This window comes from Ixodes scapularis, unplaced genomic scaffold (assembly GCF_016920785.2).
Source record: "Ixodes scapularis isolate PalLabHiFi unplaced genomic scaffold, ASM1692078v2 PGA_scaffold8__174_contigs__length_109621045, whole genome shotgun sequence".
NCBI lineage: Eukaryota > Metazoa > Arthropoda > Arachnida > Ixodida > Ixodidae > Ixodes > Ixodes scapularis.
Genome location: NW_024609883.1, coordinates 75,103,661 through 75,118,937, shown reverse-complemented (window position 1 = coordinate 75,118,937; position 15,277 = coordinate 75,103,661). Strand labels below are relative to the sequence as shown.

Sequence of the window (15,277 nt, the reverse complement as noted above, 5' to 3'; positions counted from 1 at the left end):
GAACCAACCCTGGTAAATAAAACTCAACTTTGAGTCAAATAAAAATCTAAATAGAATGAATCTGACCATAGCGCGTGGAACCTGCCTTTCTTTCTTTCTTTTTTTTTCCTTTCGAGATGACAAATAGCGCGCAGCGTGTGGGGGCTCAGTTGCGCCATTTTTAAGCCGCTAACCGACTCAACCAAAATTGTGCGAGTGGTGCGAGCCGGTCTGCGGACTCCGGCATGCATTTTATATAAAAAATACCCACGTGAAACGTGTTGCGGTGAACATTCTCCCTCTTGCGCGCGCCTGCTGTTTGGTGTGGATTACAGTGCGGCGTCAACCGTGCAGCTGAGCGCGCTCGCAGGGAAGCCGCGAGGGCTTCATGACGGGCATCTTCGGCCACCGCGCGCATTTCGGGGGGGCCAAGATTGCAACGGCCTCTGCGCTATGTGGTCGTGCGGGTGGCACTTGTAAATGCTCGGAGATAGGGTGCCTTAAATTCGATTGCGAGAGTGTGGAGGTATAATTTTTCGTATTAAGGGTCAGTTAGCAGAAAAATAAAATTACCGAGCTCTAAGATATTATTATTGAACAAAGAGTCGCGTGCGTAAGAGAACACTACTCGTAGGCTTTCCTGTTTTCGCTTGATCGCACGCAACCTCTGCATTCGCGGTTACAACAATTGCTGGATTTGGCTGTCTGTAGTTGCAGGATAGCTGCCGCATGATTTTCCAAAGGAGTAAGATTAAAAGTTTGGTTCCCTTTTATCTCCAGCGGCTTACAAGTATTGCTCGTACTTTGCGCGAGCGACTGCAAATTAGTTTCGCATTTTTCGCTCAGTTCTACACTTTGAATGAAGATGTAGATACTTACGGAGATATGGCTCTCCTTGAACTGTGTTGAAGAGGCACAGAAACGACTTATTTGGAAATTGTTGAAGGCGCGCGACCGTCGGTTGGTAAAATGTGCGTTTGACGGAATTATGTTGACTAATAATTTTTACCAATTTTTCCTTTGCCTGTTTCAACACAGGACACGGTCGGTTCTGTAAGCAAAATTAGGTGGACTGAAACTACGGGTTAAATACCTTTTCTTCGAATGTCAGAATAAAAAGATTGCTGTCTCTTTGTAGTCCACAAAAATCGCTACGCTCAAATAAGATGTTAGGTTGGCGTTGAGCGAGGGGCGCTTCGCACGCTGAGTCGCGATTGCAACCTTTGTGCATGTGTTCGGATAAAACCTTTAAAATCGTGCTCCTGATTTATATAGTACGCCCACTTTTTCAATGTTCTTTAAATACTGGACATAAATATAGTCGTTTTGAACCACATTTTATTTTCATTGTTTACACTTAGAATCAATATTGTTAACTATTTTGAAAATCACCACTCATCATGAGTACCAATTTGAAACGCGAAGCGACTTACAAAAGCTGTTTTAGGTTGTTTCAAATGACGGACTATTTCACTGCGTTGTATACTTCCGCGTCAACATTAAAGGGGCAGTCAAGCGGTTTTTGGAGAAGCTACTTTTTGGTGCGATGGCGTTAAGGAAGTGTCAGTGAATGAGTATCTTCAGTTTTAGAAGTCAGAACCGCCTATTAATCACGCAGGAATAAAATACGTGCGGACTCTTTTCTGTACTTGCGAGGGCCAATGAAATTATCGTATGTTTGAAAATTTTGGCGGTCTTTGTAAAGTTTCGCTAAAGAAACAATTTTCAGTTCATTTAAATAAGTTGTGCATGATAATTTCACAAGACGTAAAATATTTCTAGTTTAGAATACGCGATACTGCAATTATCGTTTCACAAACAAGGGACTACGTTTTCTTTTTGCCTTCCTCCGCGTGGGGTGAATTTCCCGTTCCCTCGGGATGCGCGGAAGCGCGCGTATCATGAACTCTTTCCCTCCGGGTTTTCGGGAAGTGCGTTTGTGTCCGCCCGTCCTCCCGAGGCGAAATTCAACGTCGCGACATCGTTTGACATCGCGTACCAGAGGTTACGCTGCGATGCCAAACGTTTGTTTGGTTACGACTTGCCCCAACCGCAAATCGAAGAACGCCCGAAAAGGCCTGCGTTTCGTCGTCCTGCCGAAAGATGAACCTCGGAGAAGCACGTGGTTACGTCGCGCCGGCCGCCAAGACGACACCCAGAACTTGCCTATGACGCCCCGTTTTTGTCACGACCACTTCGACCAAAGTGAGTTCTTCTGCGCGGAGGACACGGGTCGTTCACAGCTTCGATGGAACGCGATGCCGACGCTTCTGCTTCCAGTCGAGGATATGATCGAGGCATCTCCGCTGAAGCGCCAGAAAGTCGTGGTAAGTTAGTTTTCTTTTTTTCGCGGCATAGCTTTTGTGGGGAGTTCCGAAAATCTTAGAAGCCACGTGTTCGGAACAAGTTGCAAGACGAATTGCGCGTGCACGCGAAGCTTATGAGCAGGAGCTGTCCACGTAAAGGGATTTATTTGGACAGTGACCGAACACGGACGTACCGATACCCACGAAAAGTGCAATCGATACGTAATGTATAATAATAGATAATCCCAGTGCCAGTAGTGTCGTCAAGATCAGTTATTTCCTGTTTTATGGAGGGTTAGTCTCAATATTTCGGACCCCGGAAGGTCGCAGCCTAATTTTGTTTTCACAAGCAACAGTAATGCCGTTACTGTGCACACTGATCCGTCGGCACCAGATGAAATAGAACAGGAGCGCGTGAGCGTCTTTTCACGGTGGTCTTTGGCGAAATAAGGGTGGGTGGAATATATACGGAGTGCAAGTGCGTCTACTGTTCGCGTATCTCATGCGTTCGTTTACAACCGACATGTGCCCACGTGCTCTTGTTTGCCATCTTAGATCAACCAGTGGCAGCGCGTACCCGGCTGCTTCGTAAACGTGCGTTTCTTGCGTATTCTCTAAATTGCGCGTTGATTGGCACGTTGTTTATGCGTATTTATGTTTTCCCGGAAGCTCGTACAAACTCTCTCCTACGCGAAAGGCGCATTTTGGTTCACTTGCACGCCGTATTATGCGCTGCTTTGTTTCTATTCTTTTGGTCCCGATAGTACATGTTGCGCGTTGAAAAATAGAAGGAAATGATTGGGTTACAAAGATGTGGGAAATGCAAGACTATTTTTAATTCAGAAAATTGCCCTCCCCCCCTTACTTTTACTGCTTGCCGAGCTTGTACCATTGCAAACTGTTACGAGTAATGAAAATCATGTGTGCAGAACATATCCCAAGAACTAGGCAGATGATGCATAATACCACTGTGTCACCATGAGATTCAATAAATAAATACTCATCTTTCTTGAAACAACTCTTCCGCAGGGCAACGACACTGGTGCCACCAGTCGGGTACTAGTACCTTCTAGTAGTCCTGAGCATCAGGACAATGGTGCTGTGGAGCCTGCCACAACAGGTCAAGGTGCTCGTAAGTACTTTCGGAAATCAGCGTGCATATAGAGGTTACAAGTCTGTAATTTCTAATTGTAGCAGTGACAAACACCCTTGCTGTGGTAGCAGCTGCACCACCAGTAGCTGCACCACCAGCAGCTGTACTACCAGCGACAGCCATTGCCATGGAGGAGGCAGTTACACCACCAGTAGCTGCACTACCAACAGCTGCACCACCAGCGACAGCCATTGCTGTGGAGGAGGCGGTTCCACTAAGTCCGCTAAGCCCTGGAGCCACCAGCATCTCATCGGGATCCGATCTGACATACTCCCCAACTCGTGACGACGATTTTGAGAGGTAAGCTGTTCTTGTTTACATTCCGTTTCGTTTCTAAATATTTTCTTGATTCTGCTGCAGCGATCAATACACACCAGGCCCACCAGAGGGGGAGCGACAGTTCCTCGTGTTTGAGAGCTGCCTGAGGGAGCTGTTCAGCACCTGCCAGGAGTGTTCAAGGCCCTGCAACACCACACTCACCCCCCTGGGCACACTGATCAAGGTGAAAAGCATCTGCCCCCTGAATCACGAGCGGATATGGGACAGTCAGCCTCTCATGAACGGGAGGGCAGCTGGAAACATCCTGCTGTCCAGCCACCTGCTGTTCTCTGGATCAAATGTCACAAGCACCTTGAGGATGCTGCGCAACATGAACGTGGAGGTCTTCAGCGATCAGACCTTCTACACGTATCAGAAGAGCCTCCTGTTCCCTGCAATCGACGAAGTGAGCAATATTTCAAAGGGTCTTAGTTGCTTTATGTTTTTTTTCTTAGTGGTGCTTAAATAGGTAGATCTGAAGGCAGAGAAGAGTGAAATCTTAGTTGAAAAATGACTAATGCACTTTAGTTTTTGTAAACAAATACTGCAACATAGCCAGGGTTGACTACTAAATATTTATTTACTTGTGTATTTAGGAGGTACTGAAATTACAAATAAGCAAGTTTTATTTTATTGTGCACACATAACCGTAACTTTGGAAGGTTCACCTGGTTTGAACAGCAACAATCATTTACATTAACAGGTCTACCTGCAAGAACAACAGGATCTGGTCAGACAGCTGGAGGACCAGGATGTTGACATCACCAGCGATGGCAGATTCGACTCTCCTGGGTTCTCTGCCAAGTTCCTGACCTACACTGCACATGTTCAGCAGATCAACAAGATCCTCCACTCCATCCAAGTCCAGCTAGGAGAGGTAAGAAACCTGATCTGAGCGAAAATATAAACACTGCTTTGCTGGTCGCATAACTCGATTAAAATATGCCACACCTCTGCTTGTAGTCGGAGCGAGCCATGGCAAGTGTCAACATGGAGAAGGAGGGCCTCATCAAGCTGCTGGAATTCTTCAAGGAGAAACGTACGTGCACTCAGTCAAGGCTCAGCAGCTACGCAGCAAATTCAGCATCCTGAGCTCACATTTAGTTTTATTATTGCAACTTTCTGGAATTATATGGTGCAGGTATCCATGTAAAATCCTTGGGCACTGACCGCCACCCTGCCATACGAAAACACATGGAGGTGCACGAACCTGGGACCGCCCACTACTTCGACATTTGGCACATCTCCAAAAGTAAGCAATTTTGACAAGTATTGCATTTAACCTACATTTTCAGGGAAATATGCTGCAGGTTGATCTGAGTTATCTCGTCAAATCTTAGGTGTGAAGAAAAAGCTGAACGCAGCACGAAAACGAGCTGGATGTCAACCGCTAGAAGAGTGGACGCAGGCGACCACCAACCACATGTACTGGTCTGCCATGGCTGCGGGAGGCAACAGGGAGCTGCTCGTCGAGATCTGGCTGAGCATGCAGAACCACGTCATCGACAAGCACACTGGTCACGGGGGCAGCTACACGCGGTGTGTGCACAACGAAATTCTCGAAGCCACAAAAATGTGGATGGATCCCAGTAAGTTATTGCCTTCATAGCCTAGTTTGCTTTTCCTAAACCACATTCTTTCTTCAGACTCCCCGGCCTACAGTCACTACAAGCAGATCACTGGGAACAAGCGCCTCCTGAAGGACCTGGCCCAGATGTCCCCCCACGGCCAGACATTCGCCCTGGAATCCTTCCACAGCGTCCTCATTGACTTCGCTCCCAAGTCCCGGGCATTCACTCCAGAAGGCATGCGTGCAAGGTAATATTATGATCAAGCTGCATTAATGTTTAATCAGTTTGCATATAATCGTTTATCACCTGAACCTACTACGACCTGACTTAGTCCTTTTCCCCAACGACTAGATATTGGTCTCTCAAAGTACAAGAGAAACGGTCGAATGACAATTATTATTGCAAACATCATCCCTAATAAAACACCATTTCACTGCAGGACTCGAGTGGCAATCTTGCATTTCAATGAGAACGCTGATCGCTGCCAAGCTGAGACACAAGAGGGCAAGCCACGCTGGGCGGTGAAAACATCCAAAGCACGCAAGGGCCACCACACAGCTTGTCCCGTCAAGACAGCACCCACCTACAGTAAGTGTGGCATTCATTTTATGGTCGTTGACTTGCTCGGTCATTTGATAAAGTGAAAAAAAAAGAACCTTCAATTCCAGGCTACGTTCACAAGCTCGTAGAGGAGGTGATCGCAATCAATAGTCGATGGCGGTGTCTTGCTACTGCGGCGAAGGCCAGCACAAACATCTTTCCGGCGCCCATGACTGCGGCCTTTGCCAGGCCTTCAAAGGAGGAGTTAGTGGAAGCACGGAGGTCCCGCTTCGGCCGTACTCTGCAGTAAGGGCACTCTCTAAACTCATGTTTCATTTCCGCAGCCTGAAGGAAGTATACCTGCCAGTTAAAATGAGCGTCCTAGTACATCAATGACTCTACTTTCACAGGACTCCCTGAACATCGCCATGCCCTCCATGCAGCCTGCCATCTCATCCTCAAAGCCAGTGGTAAGTGTGGCTGCAACGAAGCGATAACCGGTTTATAAATACGCAACCTTTTGTCTACAGAAATTCCCCGGACAGTACAAAGTCCACTCATTCGTCCCGCAGTCTCGTCATAAAAGCCAGCAGTAAGTGTGGCCGCTGCACGATGCTAGCTAGCAGTTCTGTAACTACCCAACCTTTTCTCTACAGAAATGCCCCAGGCAGTACAAAGTCCACTCAATCCTCCCGCAGTCTCGTCATAAAAGCCAGCAGTAAGTGTGGCCGCTGCACGATGCTAGCAATTCTGTAACTACCCAACCTTTTCTCTACAGAAATGCCCCAGGCAGTACAAAGTCCACTCAATCGTCCCGCAGTCTCGTCATAAAAGCCAGCAGTAAGTGTGGCCGCTGCACGATGCTAGCAGTTCTGTAACTACCCAACCTTTTCTCTACAGAAATGCCCCAGGCAGTACAAATTCCACTCATTCGTCCCGCAGTCCCGTCATAAAAGCCAGCAGTAAGTGTGGCTGCTGCACGATGCTAGCAGTTCTGTAACTACGCAACCTTTTCTCTACAGAAATGCCCCGGGCAGTACAAAGTCCACTCATTCGTCCCGCAGTCTCGTCATAAAAGCCAGCAGTAAGTGTGGCCGCTGCACGATGCTAGCAGTTCTGTAACTACGCAACCTTTTCTCTACAGAAATGCCCCAGGCAGTACAAAGTCCACTCATTCGTCCCGCAGTCTCGTCATAAAAGCCAGCAGTAAGTGTGGCCGCTGCACGATGCTAGCAGTTCTGTAACTACGCAACCTTTTCTCTACAGAAATGCCCCGGGCAGTACAAAGTCCACTCATTCGTCCCGCAGTCTCGTCATAAAAGCCAGCAGTAAGTGTGGCCGCTGCACGATGCTAGCAGTTCTGTAACTACGCAACCTTTTCTCTACAGAAATGCCCCAGGCAGTACAAAGTCCACTCATTCGTCCCGCAGTCTCGTCATAAAAGCCAGCAGTAAGTGTGGCCGCTGCACGATGCTAGCAGTTCTGTAACTACGCAACCTTTTCTCTACAGAAATGCCCCAGGCAGTACAAAGTCCACTCATTCGTCCCGCAGTCTCGTCATAAAAGCCAGCAGTAAGTGTGGCCGCTGCACGATGCTAGCAGTTCTGTAACTACGCAACCTTTTCTCTACAGAAATGCCCCGGGCAGTACAAAGTCCACTCAATCGTCCCGCAGTCTCGTCATGAAAGCCAGCAGTAAGTGTGGCCGCTGCACGATGCTAGCAGTCCTGTAACCACGCCACTTTTTCTCTACAAAAATGCCCCGGGCAGTAAGTTTGGCTGCAGCAAAGGGTGAACCAGCTTATAAAGAAGCAAGTTTGTTTTACAACACTTGCACCAGGTGAGCACTACCAGGAAAGAATGGCCAATCCTGAAACCAGAGACCTGCAGTAAGGATATGTGTTGCTTTGCAATCATTTTTAAATAGAATTGAGACCTATTCCAACATTTGTGTTTGGATTTCAGGACCACGAGAGATGCAAGCTTTGACGACTGATATCACCTGCCAGTGTGGATGCTAGAGGACAAGGAACACCACCGAGCAAAGAAAAATATATCAGGAGGCCTCCATTTTTCAATATTTGTTAGCAAGGAGTGAGGCGTAACATTTATTTGAGAAAGTCTGGTCAGTATATTGTCTTCGGTGCAGCTACATTAGGGAAGTCAAGATAATCAGGACCCTATACTTACGAGTGGGCTACCATCTCACGCACTGTTCATAATGTGACCTCGACCGGAGTGTGACATTGACAACCAAGTAGAAGGACAGGGTCTGTCATTGCATGCCAGGAATTTTCAACATTGTCAAAGGAAAAATAGTAGGTTTACTGAAAGTGTAATGTATATTCAGTTGAAGCACACTAATGAACGTGTTCATGGCACGTTTCTTTTTTATAATTGAAGCATCTAATACCCTGGCGTTGATTTTCCATTTCATGTGCTGGCAAGCTGACAGGTTGAAGAGGAGTTACCATGATTACAGCACTGCTCGCCTGCGACTTTTTTAATAAATGGGGTTTTCAGCCAGGAGGTAGACTGGCAATGCTGAGTAAAGTTGTGCATAACTCGGATCACTCAGAGTTATTTTTCATGATATCCAAGCAGTACTGCCAGTCTACACCACGGTTTTCCCCCATCTGAATCATTCTCTTGTTTCACCTTTGTGCGATATCTCTCCTGTGTAGACCGGGAGGTGCACTGCACTCCAGATAGTTATAAATAAATGTTTGGAATAACTTTTCTGTTTCACATGACTCATCAAGAGAAGGTGGAAGCAGATAGAATGTAACCTAAAAATTACCTGTAGGATCCGGTGCATCGGGCATAAAAAATGGATAGAGGGCATTTTCTGCCAATAAAGGAATGGTGAAATCATATTAAAAAAATTGCGTCATGATTGTGCCCTGCAAATAAGCAAGTAGGTCTCGATGTACACGGTTGTCCACTGTTGGGGTGCACACGGCACTGCGTGGCTGATGCTCGGTGGAGCGCCGCAGTTGGCTGCCTTGTGAATTGGGGCCGATTAGAGATAACCATTGTCCAAGCCTTTGCTGCGTCGTCTGCTACATAAGCAACCGACGCGGCAATTACTTCGCTATGTGGCAAAGTAATTTTTTCTCGTGCGGGACACTTGCTGTGTGCCGGCTGGTTTACCTTTCTCAGAGGAACAAGTTGTGCAGAGCACTTGCAAATCAAAGTTTCTGAGTATCATGTGACACCAGGGATGTAAGAACAGTGCTTGCTTCGCCTCAGAACATGGCCGCTGTGCCGACACTGTAGCAGATGACGCGGGGGAGGCTTGGCCCCTGGCTCTCCCTGAGCCTGCGCATTAATTGGCCCTAACTCGCAAGGCGCTCACCTGCGGTGCTTCGCGGAGCGCTGGCCACGCAGAGTGGACGACCCTGTACACCACTCATGTTTGTATACCTCCCCAAAGAGAAACTCGCATGACAAAGACATGGTTAATGTGTCCAAAAAAGCAATCGCATTTTATTACCTTCACAACATACATGACGGATTCACATATCTTTAGTGCCTTTCAAAGATCACATGGCACTATTGACACTTTGTCAATCAACGAAGGAATCAATACTTCAACATTTCTAACATCGCCGACAATCTGTGCTATTCCATGAAGCAGAGCTGTAAAAATGCTAACGCTACAACAGTAATCGCAACAAGAAAACTCGTAATAAGCAGCAAAGCTAACCAAGGGTGCAGTAATGACCCAGGCTCACCTCAACCATCAGAATCTCCCTTTTCCCAGACACTGGCAACGCCACACAAAGGCAGGCATGGGTGGGTACTAACCCACGGATTCCTCTTTGTCTGGCCCCTATCCTCTGGCCTGTCCGGCATGGGTGACCCTGGCCGGCATAGCCCAAGAGGGTCATTGGGGCACACAAACCCCTCCACCACAGTAAGGTGGGAATCCGCTTGAGGAGGGGGGGGGGGTGCAGGCAAGTGAAAAAATATCTGCAATGTGGCTATAACTTTACGTACATTGTTTTACTGACTTCTGTCTTCGTTTATTTTATTGTTATGCTGTTGTGGTCCTGCTTTGAAAGTTTGATAATAATTCTTCCTTGGTTTTCCTTTTGTTGCGAATAGATCACAGCCCTTCCCTTGGAAGTTTGCACCAAAGAGGAAAAACGAGCAGGGTTCCGGTTTATGTGGTCGGAAGGTGTGGACGCTCAATTCATAGACACTCCGTTGAGCGAGACACTGGTTCCCTGCTCGCTTTTCCTCTTTGGTGCAAACTTCCAAGGGAGGGGCCATGATCTATTTGCAGCAAAGAGAAAACAAATGAATTATGGTCAAACTTTCATAGCAGAACCACAACGGCATAACAATAAAATAAACGAAGACAGAAGTCAGTAAAAACAATGTACGAAACGTTATAGCCACATTGCAGATACGTTTTGACTTACCCTCATATGTTTGAGCCCCCAGAGTGGCTTTCAGTGACTGTGCCGAAAGCCAGAATATGAAGTGTCGGGAAACCGGCCCCTGATGGCCTTCACCACACAGGATGGCAGTGGTCGCCTGTTGTGCTGGCCAAGGCGCCGCCACAGCCACAGGACGCACTGCCGGTAGGCGGCGTAGCGGTTGCGCCTGAAAGAATAACCACAATAATTTTCTGTAAGACGCAATATCACAACCTTTTAAAATTGCAGATTCTGGGCTCTACCAGCAGAAACAAAAAAAAAGTGCTGCAACGGGCCCTCATGCCTGGGCAGCAACCGATCTAAAATAACCCGAAGAGCAGAGCAAGTTCTAGATTGTGTCCATTATTCTTTCCACAAATTCAATTGACAGGTGTGAACATTATATTAGGTTGTTCCAACAGACCAGATGACCAAAGCCTAACATGCACAACAATATGCATGTCACAAACCCTAAAATATGCGGCAGCACTGTTCATGCTGACTCGATCGAACTACTGCATCTCTTTGTGGCAAAGAGATGCAGTAGTTCACGCCAAAGAGACGGGGCATTGCTTTTATCATAATTGCTTGCACGCTATCAATAACGTTTGGATAATTCAGAGAGGGACTTCAATGAAGCTGAGGGAAATTAGCTTTTTTGTTGTTTTTTATCTAGTGTTCAAAGTCTCGACGCACCATTTCGTCTGGAAGCTGCACCTGCCGGAGTGGAATCAAGGGGCAATGATCAAGGGGCACATTCCGCCGTGATCAGCTTTTTTAACGACACAATTGCAAGCCCGTCGCTGCTACCGAGGAGAAAATGGCCATATCAAAACTTCAAAGGCATCCCACGGGGGTCTCGAGTGGCGCAGCAGTCAGAGGCGAAACTTGAGCGCACTACTCCAACGGGTGTGAACGCTGCGTTCAGTAGTGTACCCTGAACGTAGCGTTTATGCATGTTGTGCCAACGTTTGTTGCAAAAGTTACGCCCGTTGGGTCCATAATGTGAACGTAATATTAGTGATAGGACGAATCACCGGAGATTTGGATTCGGACAGATTCATCAGATTCGTCGCTGGTTGCAGACGGCAGTGCGAAAATAGTCGTAAACTTCGCCAATGTGGACAGTTGTGCTTTTCTTAGGTACTGTTACTGCATATAACCAGATTTCGTCTTGCTTATTTCAACATATGGTATGTACTAAACTGTCGTTCTAAACCCTGGCAGGCGCCAAGGTCCAGCTGAGCTGATCGGTGTGGTTGACGTGGGCCTAACCAATGCACGGTTTCGCTTCCTGTGCGGTTTCGCGGTGATCGGTAAGATGTAGCAAAATGAGGAGTATTATACATAATGTGATGCAACGTACAAGAAATATATATTCAGGCAAGGAAATGATTTGTCTCCTTCTCTAGAGCTGCGTATGTCTGCACCTATAAGGCGCGAAAACTAGATGAATGTTGCTCGTCACAACTTCGACCGCGTACCGGCACCGGTGGCGAAGAAAAACGTTGCACTGTCGTTTCTCCGTTCTCGTCAGCAAGTTTTTTTATACGTGAACTTTATTTGACGAAAAAAAAACACAACACAGGGGTGTCCAACGCAACTTCATTGTTTGCAACCAAACACTAACTAAATCGGATAGCATTAACCAGGAGTTTCACATTGTTTCCCGTGTTTCGATAGCAATAGGCGGTATTCACTGAGCCTGCAGGTTCAATTTTGCCAGGGAGCGCCACCGTCGATTCGCCATCTTCGAGGTCGCGGTTTGACTGGCTTGGCTACGCGGTCGTACAATTTTATATCGTTGAACAAGAAAGAAAGAGGTTTATCTCGGGGGCGGGCCGTTTAAGTTTTCTTGTTGCCGCCGAGTACCGCGTGTGTAAAGGCTGAACCGCATGTAAGCGAGCAATGAGACGAGACGAGCGACAGCCACGACTGAAGCGACGACGACCCGCTTCGCTGTCGCTCGGTCACTTGCGCGACGAGACAAGCCGCGTGAAAACGACGGGAGCAAGCGACCAAGGCGATCAGCGACGTTTTCTAGAAATCTAAAAACCGAGCGACAACCGACCGTGAGAAATCTCCGTCACTCGTCGCCGCTCGCTAAATCGCTTACATGCGGTTCACGCCTCACTGTCGCTCGTCGCGTAGCTCTGTTTTGGGATTTTTAGAAAACTTAGTGCTCATCGCCTTGGTCGTTTGCTCCCGACGCTTTCATGCGGTTTGCCTCGCGGCAACGAAGCGGGTCACCGTCGCTTGTCTCGCCGCTCGCCAAATCGCTTACATGCGGTTTTTAAATCGCTAGGGCTAATGAAAAATGCGCCGCATCTTTCATAAGCTGCGCACTCTGTGAGCCGCACGGTATGTCTTTGCACAGGAACGAACACCGAAGGCAGGACGTATGTACGACACAGAGGCGATGGAGCAACGCGGTTACACGGCCGTAGTGCAGCAAATCCGCTAGAGAAAAACAATAAAGAAACTAGCAAAACAAAACAGAGTAATCACACCGTGCTACAAAATCACCAAAGTAGAAAAATCAGTTCTTGCAAGAGCTACCGCCGTGGGCACGGCGCGCGATACGGAGCGCTTCATGGAGCCGAGGGGGCAACGCGGCCGCGGTGAACGAGTCCGATAGCGATAAAAACGAACTAAAACACACAAAAAATACTGCTACGGCGCTTCAAAAGCACCAAAGTATAAGAATAACCCCGAGTTTCGGTTAAAAACGCTCTTTAAAGTTGTAAAATGCTGCTAAACCACGCTCAAAAGGTCCGGCCATACGACACCCGCGATAGAAAGAGACCTCGAAGATGGCGACCGTGGTGGGCGATGCCAGCGAACCTAGCGAGTGACGTCAAGTGAATGTCACCTATACCTCAGTGGAAACTCGTTGGAGATAATCGAATCGAACATACTCACTTGTGTGGTTGTGTGCCACTATGACAGTAATTATGGGCACGAAATGGGTCTGTACCGAAGAGCACGTACGGCATCAATCTCTTACAGCGATGAAAAAATGCGCTTGCATTTCTATGTGTGTGCACCAAGCATGCCTATTGGGTCGTAATTTGGAACTGAAACCAATTTTCCCGAGATGTCTGGCTACCGTTCTCGACAAACATCCAAAATAATTTAAACAAAGCGGAACATTTTATTTATTACTGTGATATTATATTACAATATATTTAGTGCACTTTGTAGAATTCAGTGAGTATAATATCACGAAAAGTTGAAACACTCATCAACGTGATTTGACAACCATGGCAACGCTCCGAATGTTTCCAAACTTTTCCGAATCGCTTGGGATTCGGCTACTTTTCCGAATCTTTCCGAACCTTCAGATTCGAATAAAGATCCGTCCCATCACTAGTGATAAGCTAAACTGGAGCTAACCAGATCTCACGAACTTGTTCTGAAGCAAGAGATACTGATGCAGCAATCGAGGTTTTGAACATTTTACTTTCTGATGACCCACAACTTCACAATGAAACACGGCACGAAACGCAAGTAAAACATGCGATGCAACCGCTAATGTGACTTCACATTTGAAAAGTAACGTGCGTAACGCTCACTGAAACAGATAGTAAAGTAGCTGTCTAACGTTTTACTGCTGGCGCCGGTTTGCAAGTTAGCCGAACAGCAAATTATGGCGTTGAACTCACTCGTGCGCTGTTGTGCCCATTCCGTCCTGGCGGTAGTGGCGCATCATGAGGTAGGCGACCTCGAGCACCCCCGGATTCAAGCACACCGTCTCGAAATCCGGGTTGCTTGTTAGGCAGCCAGGTTGCCTCGACGCGGCGGCGGGGTACTCGCGGCAGCAGACGCACTCGTCAGCTGTCGGCATCTGCGCGCAACATCCGCACTGGCACCTTTGAGAAAGAAGATAAGAAGAGAGCAAGCGTAAATGACACATACAGCGGTAAAATAAACAGCGTATCACCCACCAGTCGGTGTTGCCGATCCGCCCCGTCTCGTCAAAGGCGCCGTCTTCGTCCTCGGACATGGCCGCCTGCTCGTCATCAGAGCCCGAACACGACTCCGATGCGCTGCTGTCGTATACATCACACGTCGGAGTAGCGTCGTAGGAAATCATACCCAGGTCGGCTGTCCGCCGAAGAATGTCAAGCTCCAACGGCGTCAGGTCCTCGAGCGTACAGAACTCCGCCATGATCGAAGCTCGAATGACAAAGAAGTTCGGCCGGTGCGGCTACCTCGGGATCGCTGCGCGACGGAGCGTCGTTCAACGCCATTGGCCCGAGATCGTTTTGATATGCGTGCGATGACCAATGAGAGTGGTTTCGTTTTCGGGTGGATCCGAGGTTTGGCGGTCTTCATTTACATTTTTATTAAAGAAATAATCACCGTATGACTATATTTTTTGGTTTTTAGGGATACTTAGGGTGTCTTAATTCAGTTGTCATCATCAAAACACGAACTCAAAAACCGCTTGACTGCCCCTTTAATCGAGACAAGTCCTATGTTATGGCGTCCATCAAACCAATACAACTCCCGCATTTTTGCGACAAATGCCAGCACGTTTCGTATACTCAGTGAGAATGCGAGAGCACAGTGCACAACAACTAGATCTGATGTATTTTTCTTGAGTTCGAGTGCCGTGTCGTTGCTCTGAGCTTACGCTCAAATTCCAGAGTAGAGTTCAACGTGGCGCAATAACAACTGTAATGCGAAAAAATGTGAATGAGGAAAGAATAAAATAAGCTTTCACGTTGTTTTGAAAGTATTATAAAAAGGTTGTGGTCGGATATTTTTACTTGTGAAACGTATTGACACGTTAAACTTTGCATCATCTACATATAAGGCTTAAGTTCGTATAAAATGTAGTCAAGTCTTCTAAACCTATTGAATCAATTGAGAGTATTTCAGACGGAAACGAAACTTCATTCTTTTTTTAGTAACGTTTAAAGGGGTACTGAAGCGAAACTCGAAATACACCTATTATGGTCAGAAATAGGTTTAATAT

At 47.2% G+C, this 15,277-nt stretch overlaps 2 protein-coding genes and 1 long non-coding RNA gene across 3 annotated transcripts; 2 read left to right on the top strand and 1 right to left on the bottom strand.

The window, feature by feature from the left end:
- The first annotated feature begins 2,273 nt into the window (after positions 1 to 2,273).
- On the top strand, positions 2,274 to 3,527 carry LOC120842520. Its single transcript, XR_005715943.1, has 3 exons — positions 2,274 to 2,306; positions 3,315 to 3,417; positions 3,480 to 3,527. It is a non-coding gene; the product is annotated as an uncharacterized LOC120842520 (long non-coding RNA).
- Positions 3,528 to 3,565: 38 nt separating this feature from the next.
- On the top strand, positions 3,566 to 6,177 carry LOC120842510. The gene is made up of 9 exons (XM_040213642.3): positions 3,566 to 3,738; positions 3,799 to 4,162; positions 4,460 to 4,633; positions 4,720 to 4,795; positions 4,898 to 5,008; positions 5,097 to 5,345; positions 5,403 to 5,574; positions 5,767 to 5,915; positions 5,996 to 6,177. The coding sequence occupies exons 1-9, from the start codon at positions 3,566 to 3,568 to the stop codon at positions 6,175 to 6,177; spliced, it is 1,650 nt and encodes a 549-aa protein (XP_040069576.3).
- A 4,149-nt stretch (positions 6,178 to 10,326) lies between these two features.
- LOC115320446 (P2X purinoceptor 7-like) lies at positions 10,327 to 14,302 on the bottom strand (the record flags this gene model as incomplete). The annotated part of the gene is made up of 3 exons (XM_040213641.3): positions 10,327 to 10,480; positions 13,959 to 14,165; positions 14,241 to 14,302. Coding segments are annotated over 3 exons (423 nt in total), but the record flags the coding sequence as incomplete, so codon positions are not given.
- Positions 14,303 to 15,277: the final 975 nt, after the last annotated feature.

Excerpts from the sequence above, each read along its gene's own strand:
- LOC120842510 (XM_040213642.3), top strand. The coding sequence starts at position 3,566 with ATGGAGGAGGCAGTTACACCACCAGTAGCTGCACTACCAACAGCTGCA. Across the intron at positions 4,796-4,897 it reads GGAATTCTTCAAGGAGAAAC|GTATCCATGTAAAATCCTTG; the intron begins GTACGTGCACTC and ends TATATGGTGCAG. Across the intron at positions 5,346-5,402 it reads AAAAATGTGGATGGATCCCA|ACTCCCCGGCCTACAGTCAC; the intron begins GTAAGTTATTGC and ends TTCTTTCTTCAG.